Source organism: Macrobrachium nipponense, chromosome 8 (assembly GCF_015104395.2).
Source record: "Macrobrachium nipponense isolate FS-2020 chromosome 8, ASM1510439v2, whole genome shotgun sequence".
NCBI classification, from domain to species: Eukaryota; Metazoa; Arthropoda; class Malacostraca; order Decapoda; family Palaemonidae; genus Macrobrachium; species Macrobrachium nipponense.
The window spans coordinates 32,536,728-32,561,259 of record NC_087203.1 but is presented as its reverse complement, the minus strand read 5'-3'; the positions used below and the strand labels follow the sequence as shown (position 1 = coordinate 32,561,259).

Below are 24,532 nucleotides of genomic sequence, written 5' to 3'. Positions count from 1 at the left end.
TGTCAGGCACCTGGAGAGGGGAACAGGTGTTCTGGCACATAAATCTCAAAGACCTCACTAACTTGGCGGCCATATACTTGGCCACTTCAGTTTTTCAAAGAAAAAGTCGCAAACAAGATAGTTCAGATAAATTCAGACAATACCACAGCTCTGTCATACATAAAAAAAACAAGGAGGGACTCACTCGCGATCATTGTTCAATCTAGCGAGAGAGATCCTGTTATGGGCTGAGAACTCCAGAAAGTAACGATTCTAACGAGGTTCGTTGCAGGCGTGGAGAACGTCCGGGCAGTATCCTCAGTCGGCAAGGTCAACTGCTGCCGACCGAGTGGACTCTGCATCAGGATGTGTGTCGAGAGCTGTGGAAGTTATGGGGACGTCCTCTAGTGGACGTCTTGCAACAGCGAGAAACAAAGAGGCTTCCGTTGTATTGCTCCCCCGTGCTCGACCCGGGAGCAATAGCAATAGATGCACTTCTTTGGGACTGGACAGGGATGGATCTTTACGCATTTCCCCCGTTCAAGATTCTGGGGGAAGTAATGAAGAAGTTTGCAATGTCAGAAGGGACGAGATTGACGTTAATCGCTCCTTATTGGCCAGCAAAGGAGTGGTTCACAGAGGTCATGACCTTTGTAGTAGACTTCCCGAGGACATTGCCCATGAGGACAGATCTACTCAAACAGCCCCACTTCGAGAGATACCACGGAAACCTCCCGCTCTGAGTCTGACTGCATTCAGACTAACAAAAAGTTGGTCAGAGCGAGGGGTTTTTCTAGACCGGTTGCAAAAGCAATCGCCAATGCGAGAAGAGCTTCCACGCTTGGAGTCTATCAATCGAAGTGGCTTCATTTAGGAGCTGGTGCAGAAGAACACGCATTTCCTCTACCACGACCTCTGTGAGCCAAATAGCGGACTTTTTGCTCTACTTGAGAAACGACCTAAAGCTTGCAGTCTCAACAATCAAAGGCTACAGAAGTATGTTATCTGTAGTCTTTAGACATAGAGGAATTGATTTGGCAAATAATAAGGATATCCACGATCTTTTAAGGTCTTTCGAGACTATAAAGATTCCTCAACCTAAGTTACCATCATGGAATTTGGATGTAGTACTTAAATCCTAATGTCAAATCGGTTTGAACCCCTTCAGAATGCCTCTTTAAGGGATCTTACTAAGAAAACTATTTCCTAACGACTCTGGCGACGGCGAAGAGGGTTAGTGAAATTCAAGCCTTTAGCAAGCATATTGGTTTTAGGGACATAATGCTGTTTGCTCATTAAGTCCTACGTTTCTAGCGAAAAATGAAAATCCGTCTAACCCTTGGCCCAAAAGTTTTGAAATTAAGGGTATGGCGGAAATCATTGGACACGAACCAGAGAGAGTCCTGTGCCCTGTCAGGGCTCTCAAGATTTATTTACAAAGAACGAAGGAATGTCGAGGTCCTTCTAACAACTTATGGTGTTGGCGGTCAGAAGACCAGATTTACCGATGTCGAAGAATGCTCTAGCATTCTTCTTGAGAGACACCATTAGACAGGCGCATTCATCTTGCGAAGACAGTGATGTTAAGCTGTTGAAAGTGAATGCCCATGAAGTGAGAGCTATATCTACCTCAGTAGCTTTCCAAAAGAACATGGCACTCAATGACATTGATTGTGCCACCTTTTGGCGCAGCAACTCGGTGTTCGCTTCACACTAACCTGCGGGATGTGAAGACGACATACGAGAATCTGCTATGCGCGGGGGTTGGACCATACGTCGCAGCAGACACTTTGTTGGGGCTGAAAGTAGCACTCATCCTACCCTGTAGGAAATGGGTAGGTGAGTTTTTATGGATTGTTTTATGGTCATGTAAGGTCGTCCGCCTGAGCCGGACTTCCTTTCCTTTAGCCTAAGTGATGTGGGAATGAAAATTGTTAGGCTGGTCAGGTGGTGAATTTTTACTTCGTTGCCCTCATAGTATGGTCAAAATGGTCTAGTCACATTGTGGTCACGCCCCCGTTGACAGATCATCTAGAACTCATCAGCTATATAGGTCACTACCTTGCTGGAGACTCTAGTAAAGCAGTAGCAGACTTGGGTGACAGTAATCACGAAGTCAGCTATGCTAACAGGTAAGGAACCAAGATGTTATTCATCTGCATGTAATATGTTTCCAAAATCCTTTTCTGTCTCTCCCTACCTCCAAAGGTGGGATTCAGCTATATATATATCTGCTGGGTAAGTTTCATGAACAAAATGATATTGTTAAGATACAATAAAGTTTGTTCATACTTACCTGGCAGATATATATAATCAAAGTACCCACCCACCTCCCCGCAGGAGACAGTGGGAATAGAAAATCTGAATAGAAAATGGGAATGGTTCCTGACACCCGCCTCCAGCGGCGGCGGGAATGGGTACTAACCACCTGGCCGACCACTGCGTGAGCCGGGAGTTTTGAAATTCTGTCGGACTTCGGAGAAATACAGCTATATATATATCTGCCAGGTAAGTATGAACAAACTATTGTATCTTAACAATATCATTTTATATATGATAATGATAATTTTTTTCATTTCTGATGGTTGCATACTAAACTTCAGCCAATGACAAAAAAAGGAGCTAAAAATGAACTCTTAATCTTGAAAACTAAGCGTGCTGTGATTTTTTGAAAAAAATATTTTTTCCGCTTCCGCGCTCACTCCGAAACACCTCCGGCACGGGGAAGAGAAAATTTTTTATTTTACCGCTTCGGGCGTTTAAAGGGTTTAAAGTTATGCTTCTTATTCTTTAGAGGATCAGTTTTTAACGGTAATACTGAGAGATTTGCTTTTATTCTGATTTTTATCCTATATACTATGTACTGGCTGCTCAGTGGTTTCTGGGATGTCACTGGAATTTCTTAGGTCAGTCCTAAGGTTATCAGGTATTTGCCTTGAAGTCTTGATTAGGATCTCTTTCCAGGGCCCTGCAGTTCCTTTGTTGGTTGTTCTTTAGACCTTAACCACTGCAGTAGGGGATTACAGGGGGGCCTCGCTTAGTCGCTGATCAGCAATCACGAATTTAGTTTATCACGGGTTTTTCCTTGGACCACTTCTCAGTATATATCGCTGGTATGAATCATAGCATCGCGGGCTTGTCCGTGGTAGGCTAAGCCTCGTCTGGTTCCGATAACCAGCAAATGCATGAACAGATTCACATTGTATTAACTGACAATAAAGGTAATAAAACCATTCTCACCTTATATATTATTAGCATATCTTCATAATATATAGCCTATTCATGGAATAATTCCATATCATTGACATCGACTTGTAGTTGAGCGGCCAGCAGAAATGTAAACATCGAGTTACACTTCACAGCACCTTTGTCATTCTTAACCTTTTAGAAATGTTAATAGTAGTAGTGTAATTACAGTAGTAATAACATTTAGGAAAACATAAATTTTCAATTCGAACTTCATTATTGTTTTGGTATAACGTAATCAACTTCTCTGAACACTGCAGTCATGCAAACGATAATTGTCGTAGATGTTTGCGATCGGCGACGAAGCGTAAACGTAATAAAACCATTTTTACCTTATATGTTATAGTCATATATTCATAATAAAATGCAAATCTTATATATTATTGGCATATTTTCATAATAAAAAGCCTCTTCAAGGAATAATTCCTTGGGGAATGCATTTTTCAAAAGACAAAAATACACTTTACATGTTTACAGTATGCAATGATTACTTTATTTTGATGTGATTACATTAACATTACAGTATGGTACTCTAAGCAGTACAGTAACTTTTTTTTTTATCATAAATGTATATTCATTCACAAAAAAAATACGTATGACCACCGTGACGTAACCGTTCTACAAACTACCGATGTATTTTTACGCAAGTATCCTCTAAACCCTGTTATAAATCACATTTACTTACTTTTTTTGTGGAGCCCAAATACTACGTATATTCCGGAAAATTAATGAAATCGCTAATTTTATCATAGAGCAAGATTCACTAATTAGAGCAAGATTCACTAATTACTGTTTTCTTCTTCTTTTCATGACTAAATGCATTTTTAGGATAAACTCATTTACAAATTTTCAAATACTATGAATGTAAATAGCAAAATCTCTCTCTCATCTTATCACTTACAGAAAAAAACTATAATACTGATCTATTATTATCGTAATAAAAGAACAAGATGGTCCCCGACATTTCTAGGTATGCATGTTTTGCCATGTTTTTATTCTTTCTGTGATTTACGAAACTGTGCTTCAATACAACTTTTATAGTTGACTCAATGATTATCACATATTATAAAGTATACAAGAGAATATCTTATCACTATCCATGTTTCATTTCTTATCACCATAAAAATATTTAAAATACAAATTTCATTGTTATTCTCGAGCTAAGATAGTCAACAGTACTCTCGTCCTAAGCTGCTCTCTCAAGCTATTCAAGTTACTCTCGTCCTAAGCTGCTCTCTCTCTCTCTCTCTCTCTCTCTCTCTCTCTCTCTCTCTCTCTCTCTCTCTCTCTCTCTCTCTCTCTCTCTCTATGAAATATGAATTACTGTATCATAATATCATAGACTATTTTGTACAAAGTTAATAATAATAATAATTCCATTAATAAATTAGTTTCTTTTAGCAACTAAATTGTTTTCCAAAATAATTCTTTAGGTAATAAACATGCATCAGCTGATTCTAAACGTAAACAAAAGACAAAAATAGATTTTTATTGCTGTATTTTGCTGTTTATACATTTAATATTATTGTTGGGTGCTGTAATCATTTACAGTAAATCATGTTTTTTTTATCATAAATATGTTCATTCACGAAACAGATGTACTATGTGCTTTTAGTTTGGTGCAGCAGCCAAATCATGAAAATAGAAAGGAATTGTTAGGTAATTATACTTTTGTTTGCTGATCTGATGAAAGGGAAATTGAAGATAGTAAAGAATAACTTTGAAACTGTCTTGAATTTAGTTTGTTTAAGGTGATAGTTGAAGACATATTTGGTGCTTGAACTAAAGTAGGCAGTTATAAACATTGAAATAGTGGTCTTGGGTGGGTTAATTATTAAAGTAGGCAGTTTAAAGCAATTTTTAGGGGGGGGGGGGTACCAGGATAACAGGGTATTTACTTATCACGGGGGTTCTGGGCCCTATCTCCCGCGATTAACGAGGCCCTACTGTAATTTAATTCCCTTGCTTACCTCTGGGGAGATACATCAGGATTTTCAAGAGTATCCTTTCATGTGTAAAAGGAATACTGGTTGTGCTATCTTTGGGTACCAAGACCTGTAGTAGTCGTCCTAAAAACAAAACTTTTTCCATTCTGCTTCACAAGGCTTCCTATGGGGAGGATTTCTTGGTAGCTGGCAATGGTTGTAATATCCATTACAAGGACTTTTCTGTGTTTGGTATTATCGAGTCCACTGATATTATGGGAGGAACAGTCTCAAAGCTGGTACCTACTGTGCTGTCACCAGCCCTCAGAATGTTGCTGATGATACAGTCCTGGAACACTCCCTTGCCTCAGACTGAGATAGTATGCTTTGTATAAAATCTGCTCTTAATGCCAGTATCATGTTGACTTGCACCTGCTTGTGAAGGACCCCCAAAACATGTTGACAATAGCACAGTCCTTGATTAGGACTAAGATAGTACTTCTGTTCTGTAAGGGGGCCTATCCTAAATGTTTAATGAATGGGATGTTGAATGGCTCAAGGACCATGCAATTTGAGACATACTTTTGGGATCATGAGCTGTTGGTGTTGCTGAGGATTTCTCTTTGGTTAATGAGGGATTCATTCCCTCCTACCTTTCTTGTCACCTGGCTAACAGGATGTCCTGTATGGGGCTACTGTGGTTAATGTCTGTTGTTTCTTTTACTTAGCTGTTGCTACTCTTGCAGTACCTTTAGCAACTCCTGTCCCATCAGGGATGTGTCTATTGAACATATATATACAAGGTAGGACTTGTGCATCCTATTTTTCTGCTTCAAAAGGTAATTCCCCATGACCTTGAATTTTGGTTTTGTTGACTTTCTTAAATCCAGAAGCCTTATCCTTGGAGAAAACAACCTGATCTTGTTTGTATCTGTTTGGAAGTCTGCCAACACTGGCTATCCTTCTCACCTGCTGCTTGATGAATTCTTATCTTTTAGAATTGGGTCACATAAGAACTCGTCCTTACACCTCTGCAGAGGTATCAAGATTACAAAGACATGTAGAAAGGCAGTAAGTAAATATACCTGACTGCATTAGTTAGGGGGATGTATAGGCAAAACAAAAAGGGCTGTACTTACGGGGTCAAAATCAGGGTGGCCTATCCTAGGTCATGCTAATTAAGTAGTATCTCTGGTGAGTAATGGGTGTCATGGCCAGTTCCAAAGGATACCTCCTTACCCATGTTTTTTGGTATAGGAATATTTACGCTTAGAAATCTTTCAAGCTCTTACAAAGGTTACCTATTGTAAACTGAAATTTTTTTTCATTTGCTTTTAATTTCCTTTATGTAAAATGTACAATATTTTTCAAAAAATTACACATCCTTTACAAAATATATGCAAAAATTTAAAAGTGCAAAAAGGAATCATACAAAAAGTCTAGTATAAATATAATCAGTGTATCAACAGACAGATACAAACACTCCTAGAACTTTACCTTGCATTAAAGGTAAACTGTATGAGATGACCCTCCGCAATGGCATGTGTAAAAAAAAGGAGGGAGGGGGGGGGGGGGGGTTTCCAAAGTTAAAACTTAATTTTCATTATTTCTTAATTTTGTCCATTATTTTTGGCATTCTCTGCAAGTACTTTATTCCTTGCTAACTTTGAGTTAAATTTTTGGATTTTTTGTTTATTCATTTAACCAACAGTTCTGAATAGTTTTATCTTTGACAAACAACTATTGTAATACATGCAAAAATTACATTACGTAAACAGAATGGGTATTGTGAAGCAACAAACAAGCTAAAAGATGAAATAACACCTGTAATATTCTGACACTCTTGAAAGCAAACCATGCATTGAAGGCAGTTACTATGGAAAATAAAATGAAATCTATACCTTTATTAAAGGTGTAAATTATGAAATGGGATCACCATGCTTTGGTAGCAATAACTACAATTATTCTAAGTAAAGAAGTATAACTGGAAATAGGTTTAGGTATAAAAAGCAAAATAACCCACAAACAATAAAGCATGTGTTGACTTAGCACTTTCTTTTACTTTAAATAGTTTTCACTATTTTATTCTTATATTCTATTACTATTCTATTATAATTTTGTTTTGTAGTTTTGCTTTGCTTTAATAAATTTCTTTCCTCTTATTCGAAATAAAGATGGCTTTACATTAATAGGGACAAAATAAAATTATCATAATGCATTGACAGTAACTTCACAAAATATCATGAGTTCACTTTACACAAGATAAACAATTGTAAACTGATGCAACCTTACACCAAGGTTGCAATATTAAAGGAACGGGGTTGCAATGTTAGACTTCATCATACATAAGCTCCATATTATAAAGTTCTGAGGAAAGCTTTTTTGCTGGGGACTGACCTATCTCTACTAATGCACCTAGCTGAGATATTTCATTATCAACAGGTTCAACAATAAATGAATTGTCCAACACAGTACAGTCTACTTCTAAAACAGATTTGCAAGGAGTTACATGATCCTCATTGGTAGTGCAAATCATTGACTTTACTTCATTTGGACGAGGTACATCTTCAGAATATTTGGTAGGAGTAACTTCATTACTTTCACCAAGACTGCAAATCACTGGCTCCATTTCCTTAAACATATGAAGGTACATCTCCAGAGTTCTATCAACACAAGATCTAAATTTCTCATCTTCTGAATGTGATTCTAGTAGCATTTGATGCTGTAAGAATCAAGATATGCTGTCAGGGAAAAACAATGAATATATATCCTATATAACTCAATATCCTTATTTTGTGAAAGAACATCATACTTCAGCATTAAAATACAAAGCATAGTCAAACCTAAATTTATAATAATCATTTTTCTAACTTTTCAAATATACATTGTTTATAACATCACATTGACCAGAGGCTACTCAATCCTTGAGCAATAAATGTTATTAAGCAAATTAAACAATAATGCTTAACACCACTTACAAATATTCAACAAATTTTATTGCCCTTAATTAAAGGGATAAAACTAATGATCTCAGACGACCACTGTAGAGAACCTCAACTGTAATTATTGGACTAAATAGGTATTACCAAACTCAAAACATGAGCATGCTATTTCAACTGCATTCTGTATTGATGAAACAATCTTTTTAGTCGTCCTCTGTATCAAATCTATGTGAGCTGAAGCAGGTGCAGGGAAACCAATAAGACTGACTTGGAGAAGAACATTCGTACAATGAAAATGAGAAGCATTATTCAAGGAACATAATGAAATTTAGTTGGTCCCTACAGTTTACATATTTTATTAACTGCTACTTATCTCAGATGCAACATTAGATTATTCTGTCTCCTATGAGTTGGTTATATTAAATCTTTGGATATACACAATTATCCTGGATAACGCTCGCTAAACATAATTAAAAATGTAATGTATAAGAGAGAAAATGTCTGTTACCTTTATAAAAACCATGTCACTAAGGACTTGCACTGCTGTTAATATCACAATAAGTAATTGGTGGAGATGGATATAGTTAACGGATGTGCCTCTCTATTAGTCATAACTCCATTGAACCAGGTCATAAGTCTTGGTAATAACCTGCTATTAAAATGTATACAAAAAGAAAGACTTGTATTTTTTCATTAGTTTACACAATACTGACTTGACTAAATAGGTTATTATTATTATTATTATTATTATTATTATTATAAAGGATTAGTTTATCCAGACCTCTGAGCCTAACAATGGCTCTTCTCGGGCTGGTTTTCAGGAATTAATCCTGGGAAAAAAATTATACTTTAATAAGGAAACCGGTTTTACTTGGAAACATGATGATTCTGTTAAATACGAAATCTTTGCCTTAGCAAGAATGCCTTTTAATGTTGAGTTTCGAAAATATAAGTTTTTTGATGGTTCCAAATTGGACAATCAACTAATAAGTGTTGGACAGTAAGTTGGTGTCTTGCAGTACTACATTTCATTGGGTATGGATGTGGATTTGCCATCAAATGACAGTGTGAAAATCTAGTATGGCTTATGCGTAGTCTTGTTAACCCTTTAACGCCGATTGGACGTATTAAATGTCGACATAAATTGTCTGTTGGGTGCCGATTGGACGTATGGTACGTCAATAAAAAAAAAGGTTTTAAAAAAATTCAGACAAATACTTATAGGCCTACCAGGTGAAAACTTTTGAATCACGCGCCTTGGGGGATGCTGGGAGCTCATGGATCAAGGCGTTGTTTTGTTTACAATTGTTACGCAGGCACGCAAGCATGAATTTCTTTCTTATCGCACTAAAAAGTATCAGTGACATCTCAGAAATTATTTCGTCACTTTGACATAATTTTTGCACCATTTTAAATTAGCCGTTACATGGAGTATTATATATGAAAATGTGCGCAATTTTACGTAGAATACAACAAAAAAATACTCATGATTGTAGCATTTATCAGTTTTGAAATATTTTCATATTTATAAGTGCCAAAATTTCAACCTTTGGTCAACTTTCACTCTACCGAAATGGTCGAAAAACGCAATTGTAAGCTAAAACTCATATTCTAATAATATTCAATCATTTACCTTCATTTTGCAACAAACTGGAAGCCTCTAGCACAATATTTTGATTTATGGTGAATTTATAAAAAAAAAAACTTTTTCCTTACGTCTGCGCGGTAACTCTTCCGAAAAAATCAGAAATTTTTTCGTCCGATTGTCGTGATGTTTGCACCATTTTAAATTAGTCGTTACATAAATTTTATATATAGAAATGTGCGGAATTTCATGTAAAATATAACTAAAAACAACCCATGGTTGTGGCTTTTATCAGTTTTGAAATATTTTCATATAAATAACGATAAGTGCCAAAATTTCAACCTTCGGTCAACTTTGACTCTACTGAAATGGTCGAAAAACGCAATTGTAAGCTATAACTCTTATATTCTAGTAATATTCAATCATTTACCTTCATTTTGCAACAACTTGGAAGTCTCTAGCACAATATTTCGACGATTTATGGTGAATTTATGAAAAAAAAAAAAAAAAATTTTCCTTACGTCCAAGTGGTAACTCTTCCGAAAAAAACAAGAAATTTTTTCGTCCAATTGTCGTAATGTTTGCACCATTTTAAATTAGCCGTTACATAAAGTTTTATATATGAAAATGTGCGCAATTTCATGTAGAATACAACTAAAAATAATTGAAGGTTGTAGCTTTTCTCATTTTCGAAATATTTGCATATAAATCACGATAAATAGAAAAAAACCACGTTCGGTCAACTTTGACTCCACCGAAATAGTCGAAAAACGCAATTGTAAGCTAAAATTCTTGTAATATTCAGTCATTTATCTTCATTTTGAAACAAATTTGAAGTCTCTAGCACAATATTTAGATTTATGGTGAATTTAAAAAAAAAATTCCTTCCCTCCGCGCACGGATTCTCCGCCTCAAATCTCCGAAATGCGTACGTCGCATTCTCGTAATATTTGCTCCATTTCATATTAGGCGTTTCATAGAGTTTTATATATGAAAATGTGCGCAATTTCATGTAGAATACAACAAAAAATAATTGAAGATTGTAGCTTATCTCATTTTCGAAATATTTGCATTTAAAAAAAAAATATATAAAAAAATTTGACATTCGGTCAACTCGTCCGAAATGGCCGCAAACTGCAATTGTAGGCTAAAACTCTTACAGCATAGTAATATTCAATCATTTATCTTCATTTTTAAATAAATTGGAAGTCTCTAGAACAATATTTAGATTTATGGTGAATTTTTGAAAAATAAACTTTTTTTACATCCGCGCGTTACAAATTCATGCATCATTTTGTGATAATATTTTCTCTGTGTTGCCTTAATCGTTTTACAATGTGTTATATACCAAAATTATCGCAATTTAGTGTACACTACAACGTGAAAAATTTACTCATTAACCGTTTTGCTCACAGCACGATTTGAATACAATTATATATGAAATTTTGTTTTCGCGCTATCATATATCGCATTATCTATATATGATAATGATATTTTTTTCATTTCTGAAGGTTGCATACTAAACTTCAGGCAATGACAAAAAAAAAGGTTGGGAGACAATTTTTATTATACCCCTTCGGCATTAAAGGGTTAATAAAACTTCTTCGCTCTTTCTTTTTGAGATGATGACATTCATGAATTAACTTTTTATGTTTATCAGTATTTTTTGTAGTTGGCACTGATGTTCAATCTGTTTGCCAGTCTTAATAGAGATTATCCAGTCTGATACTGGGGCATGTGTCATTGCTGATGGAATAGTGCAAGCTAATTTGACAGCTGTACCTGCTTTTCGTTTCCTTCAATTCCCACATGCTGGAATCCAACATATTTTTACTAATAGTCCTGCTTGCATAAATTGTATTTTTATTTGGATTTCTTGTACAAGGTGATTTGTAGACTTGCTTGTTTACAGTATCAATAGCACTACAGGAGTCACTGAAAATTATGGTGGAAATTGCTCTCTTCTCAGATATGTCTAGTGCTATTTGTATGGCTGTGAGTTCAGCAGTGCATACTGATGATATTGGGGAAGACTTAACTAACTTATCTTTTGAGAATGCTGAAGCTTCTACTCCAGTGTTGTTTTATGATCCATCATATAGATCATAAGTTGATCTCCCTTTCTTCTGATTTGCTCCAACGCATGTTGGCGGTACATCTTTGTGTGTGTGCCATATTTCTTTTTAGAAGATATGATTGAGCAGTACATATTTTTACTCTTCAAAGTCCAGGATGGTGGGAGTTCCATTGCTGGATGGAAAATTGGTTTAATATTGTGAATTCGTAAATATTTGGTTCTTTGTGGGAAAGATTATAATTCAGAAAGCAGGTAGCAGTGGGAGATGTTCCTGCTTGAAGGGAAAGGCCCCTACGCATAGTTATCAAGTTGCGGTGATGTATTAAGGGTAATATACCTGCTTCTATTAACAGGGAGTTTATACGGGATGATCGAAATGCTCCCGTGCACAAACCTATTCCTTCATGATGCAATGCATCTAGTGTTTTTGATGTAGCTTCTGAGGCAGGTGAATATATTGGGCAACAATAATCTATTATAGATAGTACTGTTGTTTTATATAACATTAGCATGGTGTTACGTCCAGTTCCCCACTTGGTATGTGATAGTTTTTCAATATGGTTAGGGCTTTTATGCCTTTTGCTTTAATATATTTGAGATGTGCTTTCCAGTTCAGGTGCTGATATTGTAAAGATGAAGCTTAATTGTTTGGTGTTTTAACCATCTTTTATCTTTATAGAAAATTATTGCATTTGTTTTATCTATTGAAAATTGGAATCCTACTGAATTTGCCCAGTTGGTAATATTTGTGATGGCTGTTCAAATCCTTTTTTGATATGATCTTCAAGACAGGTTAGTGGATCAAGGGTTGATCGACCAGCTATTGATCCTGATTGTGTTGGTGTCAGAATTGAATTTTAGTTATACTAACCATTTTTTCTAGTAGTATTTTACATATGTAGCTTGTCAAAAGATATATGTCTATAATTGGATGGATTACTTAAATCTTTCCCAGGTTTGTTTTTAGGATAATGATAGCATGTTTCCATTTATCCAACATGTTTCCATGTAATTTGGAAAAATATTTCATCCAGATGGTGTTATAGAATTTTAGTAAATATGATTTGGCGATGGGGGCTAGCCTTTGTATAATTTCAAATGATATTTTATCATGGCCCGGGGCCGATGGATGACATGAATCAAGAGCATTGTTTAATTCTTCCATATTAAATGCATAATTATATTCTAGATTTTCAATCATTTCAAAATTGAGTATAGTATTTTTTTCCTGTGTTCTTATATTTTGAAAATGTTTATTTAGATTGGAGTAGGCACTTATGTTTCCAAAATGTTTCCCTATTATATTCGATATTTCATATGGGTCATGATATAGTTTTCCCATTTTAGTTTATTGCACTTCTTGGGTGTCTTATGTATTTTCCATTAACTTTCCTTATTTTTTGCCAAATATCTATCTTTTAGGTGTATTTGTTGACAAGCTTGATACATAATTTTTCCATGATTATATTTTCTCAGATATTACTAGTTTTTGGAATTTGGCATTATATTTATGTTGATGACCACTATCTTGTTTAGAGTGTTTGTATGGTTGGGCAATTTGTTAAGGGCTTTGAGCCATGTCTAAAGTCTGCTAAGATTTCGACTTAGCATGTGTTTGGTTTTACTTAAAGTTGATAAGGTTGAAATCCACCATGGGAAAGGGGATTTATTTGGGTGTGGCCTTGTTTTAGGTATGCTTTTATCAGCAGCATTTATTATGAAATCTGTGAAGAATTGACATATTGTATTGTGGTTTTGGTTATGTGGAAATGGTGGTATATTTCTGGTATGTAGATTGTAAATGTCCCAATATGCCTTTTGGATATATTTTAAAGGTGGCAATATTAAATTATTATTTAAATAATTAAGGACTATGGGGAAGTGGTCACTGGTATAAGTCATCCAGGACATTCCACTCAAGTCTTTCAGCTAAGTCGACTGAGCACAGTGAGATATCTACTGAAGAAAAGGTTAAGTGGGTAATGGAGAAGTAAGTTGGCACATCACTTTCACTAAGGCAGCATAGGTCATGCTCCAATATATATTTCTCTATGTTTGTTCCTGGTGCGTCAGCAGGGTGACTGTTATTCCAAAGGGGACTACTAGCGTTAAAATAATGTCGAAAATTGTATTTTTCCTAACTATACAAACCTGAGGTCCTTTAACAATAGGAATGTAACTTGCGGCAGCTGGAACCGGTCGTAAGCTTCGAACAAGGGAGTTCGGTAGTTAACTGCTTGTCCGACAGTTAGCACACCACTCGACTGGGAGGTGAAGAATCACTTTGCTTCAGGCCCAGGAAAAACAGAGTGAGGGGTGGCATGAGGTGGGACTATGTGTAAAGGACCTCAGGTTTGTATAGTTAGGAAAAATACAATTTTCGACAAATGTTATTTGTTCAGATACGTAATACAAACCCATTGGTCCTTTAACAATAGGAAGACTCACTTCTTGGTGGGTGGAATCTGAGTCAATGAAGAGACTGGTGTTCGTCCAACCTTGGTTCCCTCCCTGGTTGTAAGAGCAGAGGGAGGAACCTAGCCTCTGCCCAATGATCGGGTTATGTACCGCAGGATCAATGGTCAGACCTCTGGACCCAAGTAATAAGAGGGAGGCCAGTGTACCTCTTAAAACTAGCAAGCAAGAACTTGTTCCTATTGCAAGAGGCAATATGAAGTCATGGGTTTGTCTCTTGTTGGCTTCCACTCCCCCCTTCCTTGTTGGGGAAAGTGGTGGATAATCGCTCCTATCCCTAATGAAAGGGATAGGATGGAACTCGGTCGAGTAGCTTACCTGCATCGGTCTCCTGTTCCAGCGTAGTGACGACCGCGTCCCTCTGCCCACAGGTAGAGGGGGAGAAAAAGATGGGGAAGAGAAGCCAGTCACACACTCATCCATTCATGCAGTCACACAAGGATGCGATGCTCTTCTGTCCGCTCAGGTGCTGGGTAAGCTACACAACCTGTTGAGCAGCCACCACAGGTCCCAAGGAAAAAGTGTCCAAGGACCTGTGGGCTATATCCCGAAGGTAGAAGGAGGTGAAGGTGGTCTGGTTGGTCCAGACCCCCCCCTTCAGGACCTGCTCCACGGAGAAGTTCTTGCTGAATGTAAGGTAAGGACCAATGCCTCTGACTTCGTGGGCTCTCGGACGAAGGGTACGGATGCCGGTGCTAACGAAGAGGCGTCGACACTCAGGCCTGAGGTGCCTAGTTCTCTTCAGATAGCGCCGTAGCGCCCTCACAAGACAAAGCAGCATCTCTTCCACATCGTTGTCGGTGAAGTCCAATAGGGAGGGGATCGTGAATGACTCAAACCGGTCGTCAGGGACCGAAGGATTCTGAGTCTTCGCTACGAAGTTCGGGACGAAATCGAGCGTCACAGATCCCCATCCCCTGGTATGCTTGACGTCGAAGGAAAGACCATGAAGTTCTCCTACTCTCTTCGCTGATGCCAGGGCCAGCAAGAAGAGGGTCTTGAGGGTCAGATCCCTGTCTGACGACTCTCGGAGTGGCTCGAAGGGACTTCGAGTCAGACTCCTAAGGACGAGAGTCACATCCCACCCCTGGGGCCTGAGTTCCCTGGGTGGGCAAGACCTCTCGAAGCTCCTCATGAGAAGGGAGATCTCGAACGAGTTCGAGATCTCCATTCCCCTCAGTTTCAGGACTAGGGCCAAGGCGGCCCTGTATCCTTTGACTGTGGGGAAGGAGAGGAGCTTCTCTCGGCGAAGAAAAATGAGGAAATCTGCTACCTGCTGAAGAGTGGCTCTGAGAGGAGATAGACCCCGTCTACGACACCAACCACAGAAGACGGCCCACTTTCCCTGGTACACAGCTGCAGAGGACTGTCTGATATACCCAGCCATCTCTGTTGCTGCTCGGCGAGAAAAACCTCTCACTCGCAAGAGATGGTGGATAACAGCCAGCCGTGAAGACGAATGGACTGGACTGACTGGTGGTACCGTTACACGTGTGGCTGGCAGAGAAGGTTGTGCCAAGGGGGAATCTGTCGGTGCTTCCGCAAGCAGAGCTAGTAGGTCCAGATACAAATGGCCTCAGCCACCAGGATCATCCGGAGATTCGGGGTGACCAGCGCTCTGCTGATCACCTTGCGAATCAGACAGAACGGGGGAAAGGCGTAGACGAAGAGGTTGTCCCACGGGTGTTGAAGAGCGTCGTCTGCAGCTGCCCATGGGTCCGGGACAGCCGAGAAGAAAACCTGAAGTTTCCTGTTGTGCCGGGTGGCGAACAGCTCTACGACTGGACGCCCCCACAGGTTGAAGAGCCTTTCCGCCACGTCTGGGTGTAGGGACCATTCGGTCCCTATCACCTGATCCTGACGGCTGAGCTTGTCTGCTACTACATTCCTCTTGCCTGGAATGTAGCGAGCTGACACTGAGTGAGCCACAGCCCACTCGTGCACCTGCAACATCAACTGGTGCAACGGGAGGGACACTAGGCCCCCTGTTTGTTGACGTATGCCACTACTGTGGAGTTGTCGCACATCAACACCACCGAGTGTTCCATCAGACAGTCCTGGAACACTTGGAGAGCGAGGAACACTGCCTTGAGCTCCAGTACGTTGATGTGAAGGTGCTTGTCGTGATGATCCCACACGCCTGCAGTCAGCAACTCCTCCAGGTGTGCCCCCATCCCTCGGTTGACTCGTCTGAAAAAAGCAACATCTCCAGGGGGGGAGTGCGGAGAGGCACTTTTCTTACGAGGTTCCTGTCGTCCAGCCACCAGGCTAGGTCCTGCCTCACCTCCTCCGTGAGGGACACGGGGAAGTACGGCGGGTCTCTTGCCTGTGACCAACTCTCCTTTAATCTCCACTGGAGAGACCGCAGGTGAAGACGCCCTTGAGGGACTAACTTCTCGAGTGATGACAGGTGGCCGATCACGACCTGCCACTGCTGAGCTGCCTGTTCCTGCCGAGACAGGAACTGGTTGGCTGCCTCCCTGAATCTGCTGATCCGCGAGTCTGCGGAGGAAGACTCGCCCTGCTACCATATCGATCAGTATACCCAGGTACTTCATCCTCTGCTTGGGCTCGAGATATGACTTCTCGAAGTTTACCACGATCCCCAGATTGCGGCAGAACTCGAGGAGTCGATCCCTGTCCTGTAGCAACTGCGAGCGGGAACTCGCCAGGACTAACCAGTCGTCGAGATACCTCAAAAGACGTATCCCTGACGATTGGGCCCAAGCAGACACCAGAGTGAACACTCACGTGAACACCTGTGGGGCGGTTGAGAGACCGAAGCAAAGTGCCCTGAATTGGTGCACTGTCTCGTCGAGGATGAAGTGGAGGTACTTCCTGGAGGATTGATGAACGGGTATCTGGAAATACGCATCCTTCAAGTCCACCGAAAGCATGAAGGAGTCGAGCACGGAGCGTGCCGTCTCCATCGTGAACCGAGACTGGCGAACAAATCGGTTCAAGGGAGAGAGATCTATCACCGGGCGCCAGCCCCTGAAGACTTCACCAGGAAAAAGACGGCTGTAGAAGCCTGGTGACCGATCCCTGATGATCTCCACAGCTCCTTTGCTCAGCATGGCTTGGACTTCCTGCCGAAGTGCTACGTCCTTGGATGATCCGGAAACGTAAGTCTGAAGGTGGACCGGGTTGGAGGTGAGGGGTGGCCGAGACTCGAAGGGTAGTAGATACCCCTCCCGAAGGACGTCTACTATCCAGGTCTCCGCTCCATTGCACTGCCATGTTGCCCATGGCTCGCCAGGCACCCCCCACTTCTGGTGACGGTCGCTCCTTGAAGAAGTTGAAGGCAGAGTCTTTCCTCTGGGTTACGACAATGCAATCGTCTTGGCCGCAGTAGCTCAAAGCTGCCCAGATGCCTTTGAAACTGCCTGGTGTACTAATTGGTCACTGTCGTCAGTGCGCTGTTGTTCCATCGCAGCGTCCACCATTTCTCCTGGGAAGAGAGAGGAGGAACTCTGCACCGGTCCGTTGCGAAGACCCAGAGCTGCCTCACGCCCAGCCGCCCTGGTCACTTGGGTGAGGACTGCGTCCCTATGCCGAAGAACCAGGTTGGCCCACAGGTTTGCCGTCTGGTGGGCTAGGTAAGAGATGGCTCTACCTCCAAACTGGCACAGTCTCCCGAAAGCCGGGTCACCTTCAGGAGAGATGTTCCCCGAGGTGGCCGCGACCTTAGACACTGAGGGACTACAGGTCTAGCCAGGAGACTGCTTGGAATGGCGCCATGGCTGTCGATTCCAAGGCGAGTGCCTCTTGCTGCGAGAACCATAGGTTCTCTGACAGGAGCTGCTGCACACACACCCCAAGAGTTAGCCTAGCTAGTTCTGAGTTCACCTGTTTGGGCGGCATAGGATCCTCCAATGGCACGTAGAACCTTCTCTGTCGTAGTAGAGGCGGGGGAAGTAGCTTGGAAGACCTGCCAGACCGTAGCGAACCCTCCTGTCTGGAGACGAGTGTCCACCTGGCCCAGCACCGAGTCAGCCAGAGCAGATCGCGGCAGACCCAACATTGTCCTGGGTTCTTTCTTAGGACCCCACAACGACTTGAGCCTGTACGTAGGCTCAGAAGGTGGTAGCGGCGATCCTTCCCCAGATCAGCGCAATAACCTCCAAAAACGACCTCTGGATCTTGGGAGTGACTGCGTCCTGTGGAGTAGGACCGTCAAGTCCTTCCAGCAAGAACGCCTCTTGAGATCCTCCTCCTTCAGGAGGAGGAACCGCAACAGACCCCTCCTGGTCTCCTCCGGTCACTTGCGCATACGATCTGGTCGGTCCTAAGACCGTGCCAGGCTCGTAGGGCGTCGTGGTGGAACTGTGAGGAGTGCACGATTACTCCGGTTCGCCTCGCTCTTCCAGTGCGCTGACTGTCGGACAAGCAGTTAACTACTGAACTCCCTTGTTCGAAGCTTACGACCGGTTCCAGCTGCCGCAAGTTACATTCCTATTGTTAAATGACCGATGGTTTGTATTACCTATCGGAACAAATCTCCTGCTATAAGTAGGGGTTCATGAAGATTATTAATTAATGCTGGTAGATCACTGAAATTTGAACAAATTGTGATTATATTTTTATCTGGCATATATAATTTGATAGCTGTTATGATATAATTGTGATGGTATGTTTAAAAGTTCATAGGTGATACTATTATGAACATATATTGCTGTGCCTAGTTTTCCCCCAACAGTTGGTGAATAACAAGCAATTTTGTACTGTCAAATGTTTGTGGGGTTAGATAATTTTTTACGGATAAAGTAGTAGGTATTCTTTTCCCATCCATCAACATGGCATGTATAGGTGGTTTAACATGGGTACCATTTATTTTTCTGAATTTTTCCCATATTTTTGTATGGGAGTAGTATTAGAGAGATTTGATACAAAATAATGCCTATTCAACAATGGAATTTATTCCTTATCATGTGCCCAATGATTCCCACCAAAAATAATCAACTCTTAATAGGCAACACAAGGAGTTGCTGACTTGGATTTTTCAGCCACATTAGTTGTGAGAATTCCAATACCATGTTATCCTTCAACCATAGTTCCCCTTAACTTTTACATACAACGTTGCGCTTCTGTTGGATATATTGGGGTGATACAAAATTCGGATTATAGCACTTCACTTGTTTATTCTTTTACTTCATCAAACCCACTAGTAGGTTACTTGAGTCTAATCTAATGCCAGTATATTTTCTGTCTACACTTCTCAGATTTAGGCAGGATAGTTTCCAAGTCTAACATAGTCAGGCTGACAGAAAAACAATGTGTAGTCATCATCATAGAATTAACAACATAAGACTAATTATCACTCTGTTATACAAAAGTATATAACAATGTGTAGTCATCAACATAGAATTAACAACATAAGACTAATTATCACTCTGTTATACAAAAGTATATAACTTATCAAAACGAACTACTATCGGCTTTAAGAAATTAAGGAAAATAGGTACTATAACACCGATAAGCCATTACGTACATCAAATAACTCTGACCTCTAGCATTTTTATACCCTCACTAAGCATAAGTCATGACAATATCTGCGCACATTCAAAATCGCATGGCTATCAAATTTAGTGTATCTAACTGTAAGGTGATTTTATCGGGTTGTTCTGGAGGCAATTTTCGTTAGGGCTATTCATATGACACGTGGCTCGACATAATCTTTTAAGTCTCTTAAGACTGTCAATGGTAAATGTTGCAACAAATTCACCACGCAATTTTATGAGTTAATCAATGTCTCTTGGTTTTATTCATGAATTAGGTAAGAATGAGTACAGTGGACCCCCCGTATTCGCGTTCTCCAGATTCGCGGACTCACACATTCGCGGATTTCTCTCGGGAATATTTCCCTGCATTATTTGCGGAAAATTCGCACTTTCGCGGTTTTTTCTATGGTAAATATCCACAAATTCCTGGTGTTTTGATGAATTTCATCATAAAATGCACTTTTTGTGATAATACTATTAAAAAAACCATGTATGAAAATTTTTAGTGGGTTTTTCTCGAGTTTTAACTAACAAAATAGGCTGTTTTTAGCATTTTTATAGGGGTTCCAAACATTCGCGGGTTCTAACTATTCACGGGGGGGGTCTGGGACGCATCCCCCGCGAATACGGGGGGACCACTGTATATGTATACGTATTTATAAAGAATACATAGTACATATGCCATAACTCGTTAAGAGCTGTGATAGCCTATAATTTATGATTGATCATTACACCGTATACGGAATTATCCATATCATCTGAATTCACCGTATAACAAACCTCCAGCAAGGTCACTATGAACACACTGAAACTGAATCATAGTAACAGACAAAATTTCTTGTTCTGTGAGCTCAAGCTGCTGAGAATTAAGACAAAGTAATTCATGAAGAGTTCATGACTTTGGCCAACTTCATCCAAACCCGAGTGTGGGTGGAAGCTAGTGATGTATGGCTAAAGAAGGAATACCATTTTTATTTTTACTTTGCCCATTAATTTAGAGCTAGTGTAAAATAACTTCATTTTTTATATTTCTGTAGCACATTTCTTGGTATATGTATCCACATTATCACGAGCCCATTATATTTATATAAATAAAGAAAACAAGTGAAGATTTATATAAATAAAGAAAACAAAGAAACATGACATATAATTTGCTCCAGCCAATCAAGCCTGCTGTACAATATGCAGACGCATTCATATGAGAAAAGGTAAAAAAAGACCTTCAGTGTACTGTAAACATCATATACCATAGGAACTATTGGGAGAAGGTAGCTGTATTGAAATTCCTGGAAGGAACTGTACATATTGTATTTTTCATTTGCTCTGATTTTGGTAACCTTGAGTTGTAAAGGGACCAAAATTCCATTGTTTGGTTGTGTAGTAGTTCTTGAATAAATTAGTACAAAGGAAAAATTTGTCTGAATAGCCTTACATATTTTCATCCGACATTATCTGCCCTTCACTATACTGTCGCTTTGTCAATCTAGCCACAACATCCTCATCCCCTGGCAAAATGGTAATAAAGGGTTTGTTACATTTCAAGGTGGAAAGATAAGTGCTGAAGGAAAAAGATCAAATAAAATTCTTGCGTATCTGGAACGAAAACAAGATAGCTTTGCACACACCTCCCCTCAAGGAAAGGAGCACAATTAGTCAAATTTACTTCCCAAAGCACATCCTGATACATCCAAGCTTTGGATTCATAGGCAAGTCCATATGATATAAGTGAAAAATCCAAAGTACAGGCAGCAAACAATTAACTGTATCTGAAGAGTTTCTGCATCTACGACCTACTACACGATGTGTGTATTCCGATGTTAAAAATGTTGAAGATAAACACCGGGGCATTTATCGCTTCTTGTGTATTTCAGCAAATCTCGAAGCATGAGAAGGCTCCATGTTCACAATAGCGCCCGAAATCCACACGCAACAGATTCAAAGCAACGGGACAAACGAAAACCGGCTTTAAAAGGACAGAAGCAAAGCACGGTCCACTCTAAAGGCGGTAAGAAAATAACTAACAGGATCACGGTTAAAGAGGGGTATGTGGGTGGCTCCACGTGACTCGTGACCAAGTAGATGCGAATAGTCCCTTGTGTACACAATTTTTTAACTACGGTTTTCCAGCTGGTGCTAGTTATTTGTCCTAATGTTTAAGGAAGGTTTGTTCCGTATATGAACAAATAAGCATTACTTGGGTGGGTCTGCTGATGGAGACCTGAGTGACAGTGTGACTGCCTGAGTTTCCCTACACCAGCAATAGTCATGTTTTTTTTTATCTGTAATGAAACAAGACAAGGTGGCACAATTGCTATCAGAAAGTACACAGTACCAAAATGCATATACAACTGCAAAGAAACAAGGGTGACAAGATCCTCACCTAGTCCAACAATGACACACAGAGAGTGGGTGTGTGTTCTCTCTGTCTGATGTCAAAAGCAAATACAACTAGTGTTGGCAGGCAACTGGGGGTATTCCCCTCACTCACATCTCCCTTAACTACCAGTTAACTACCTTGTTACAAAGGTCAACGCCTGATCTACTTTGTGATGATTTATATTCCAGTAGAAAAACTAAAATATTAAATACTGATTTATTTTACAAGATTTGATTTTGACCTCTATTTAATTGTCAACATTTTCAGTTAGTTATTTTATTTTAATTCTTAGTCCTTGCATTTTTTTTAATATTCTTCAAATTTTGACCTCATTCTATCCATTTCGTTATTCATTTCACATTTAATTATGGCCCTGAATGAGACTGTAGGTTGCAATGCCTTGTCTTTGTCTGAAACCCATACTCCATTTATATATCTTGCAAGCTTACAGACCAGAAAAAGGTTTATATTAAAAATTTAATTACCTGCTTTTGCAATCGCTCCTTATTTTCCACTAACTTTGTTGTAGTTTCTTTGATTTTCATCTCCAGGGTTGACCTTCTGCTTTGCAGCATATTAACATTTTCTTGTTCTTGCTCGACCTTCTTTTTTAAACACTTAACTTGGTGGTGACTTCTAATTATCTTGTGATAACTGTCCTTTAACTCCTCTGCCTTCGTCTGAAACCCTTCCAACTCCTCTCCAAGTCCAGCTATAGTTCTGGAAAATAAAACCCATGAAAATTAAGAGTAATAAATGCCCAACATTCATTTAAAAAATGATAGGGAACTTGATGGATAATTCAAGCTACTCAAGAAAATTAATATATCTCATACTTTCAAATAAAATATGTATGGAATTATTCCAAACACTGTATTTGATTTGATTTATAAAAACTTGGCTCTAAAGCCAAGCATTAGGGCATTTTCAGCCAATCAATGCTTTAGACAGTAACAAAATGGGAGTTGCAGTGGTACAGGAGACTTATTTTTGGAGGGAGAATTTAAGCACGTAAATCTCTGAACTGACTGGTAGTTCAGCTCACCTGGGTACTCTCTTCCTGGTCATGAAAGAGCAAATGAAGGCCACCATACCTCTGATCTATTGAACAAGAGACGTTCAATCGTCAGACCTCTGGGCATTTCAAATTTAAGGGAAGTAACAGCCCTGATTCAAAAAGGTTTGGATGAATCTACGGTGTCACAGACTACAAAGCTGGCTTGCTCATAGGCATTCCCTCTTTCCTCTTGCTAGATATTAGGAAGGATTTGCATGTGCTAATCCATATACAGTGTTCCCCACCTATTTGCAGGGATAGGTACCAGAACCTCCATGAATAGTTGAAACCCCTTTAAAAATGCTTAAAACTGCTTATTTTGATAGGTAAAACTCAAGAAAAACCCACTAAAAATGTTTACAACATGACAAATTTTCTAAGACAATTTGTATTTTTCATAGCTACAAACCTGAGGTCTTACCAATAGGATAATTTCTAGCGCCTGGCTGGATCTGGTTTAAAAGCAGATGAAAGCAAGGAATCTTGTGATATCTGGCAACACATGCGTAGATCGGGTGAAGAGTGGTCAAGGACCACTCATCTACGCCAGTCTTTTCTTTAACCGCCTGGGCGAGAGTTACACAAAAGGTGCATTTTATGATGGAAAAAAAAAAAAAAAAAAAAAAAAAATTATTTCTCATAGAAAAAAACTTAGAATAGGCGAATTTTCCGCAGGGTATATGGGAATAATGGGGGTATATGTTCCAGAGAGAAATCTGCAAATACAGAGGGCTCACTGTAAAACTAATTATAGAGAGGATACTTTGTCATCTAGATCACCTGCATGCATGCCAGCCCAGCATGTGACAGCATTTTCACCGTTCCTCTGTCCACTGGAAGAGGAAGGAAGATAGGAGAAAGAGGATGCATGGCGAGCATTGGACTACTAGACAGACATTCGAGACAGAACTTAGGATGTCCTTCAGGTAGGATATCTACTTCCTTTTGACTTCACTCCTCCTCTCTCAATCGTCTTGTCCTTCACCTGACTCTCTCAAACACCCTAGCTCTCCCAGAAGCGAGGAAAATAATGGAGAAGGGAGCAACAACATGCCAGGTTTGCTATATAAACTACTTAAGTACCTTCAGTATATAATGGCCTTTGTTGGATTTTAACCAAATTCAATTGTATAAATCAAAAGTATATTCATAACCGCTCTGGATAAAACTCAATACAGGCTGTCCCCGGGTTACGACGGCTCCGGCTTACGACGTTCCGAGTTACGACGCTTTTTCTTTTTCTTAAATATTCATTGAAAAATCCGCCTGGGTTACGAAGCTTGTTTCCGAGGTTACGACGCTGACGCTTCTGACGCTCTGAGTTAACGACGCTTTTAAAAAACGCATACTATGATAAGAAATCCTTTT

General features: G+C 39.7%; 2 protein-coding genes across 4 annotated transcripts in view; one reads left to right on the top strand and one right to left on the bottom strand.

Annotated features, from left to right (window-relative positions):
* The window catches only part of LOC135222649 (rho-associated protein kinase 1-like), a 298,624-nt gene that overhangs the window by 126,165 nt on the left and 147,927 nt on the right, over positions 1 to 24,532 (bottom strand). Inside the window, exons 4-5 of one of the 2 annotated variants that reach the window (XM_064260789.1) lie at positions 22,593 to 22,827; positions 6,496 to 7,872 (exon numbers count right to left, since the gene is read on the bottom strand). The exons of the other annotated variant lie outside the window; for it this stretch is intronic. Of the exons in view, the coding sequence (XP_064116859.1) occupies positions 7,480 to 7,872; positions 22,593 to 22,827 (628 nt within the window). The 3' untranslated portion in view covers positions 6,496 to 7,479. Of the gene's footprint in view, positions 1 to 6,495; positions 7,873 to 22,592; positions 22,828 to 24,532 lie in introns of those variants that run through there. 2 annotated transcript variants of the gene reach the window in all.
* LOC135222647 (uncharacterized) overlaps positions 1 to 24,532 on the top strand; it is a 205,852-nt gene that overhangs the window by 95,143 nt on the left and 86,177 nt on the right. Inside the window, exon 3 of one of the 2 annotated variants that reach the window (XR_010316304.1) lies at positions 23,940 to 24,055. The exons of the other annotated variant lie outside the window; for it this stretch is intronic. The gene's annotated coding sequence lies outside the window, so the exon portion shown is untranslated. Of the gene's footprint in view, positions 1 to 23,939; positions 24,056 to 24,532 lie in introns of those variants that run through there. 2 annotated transcript variants of the gene reach the window in all.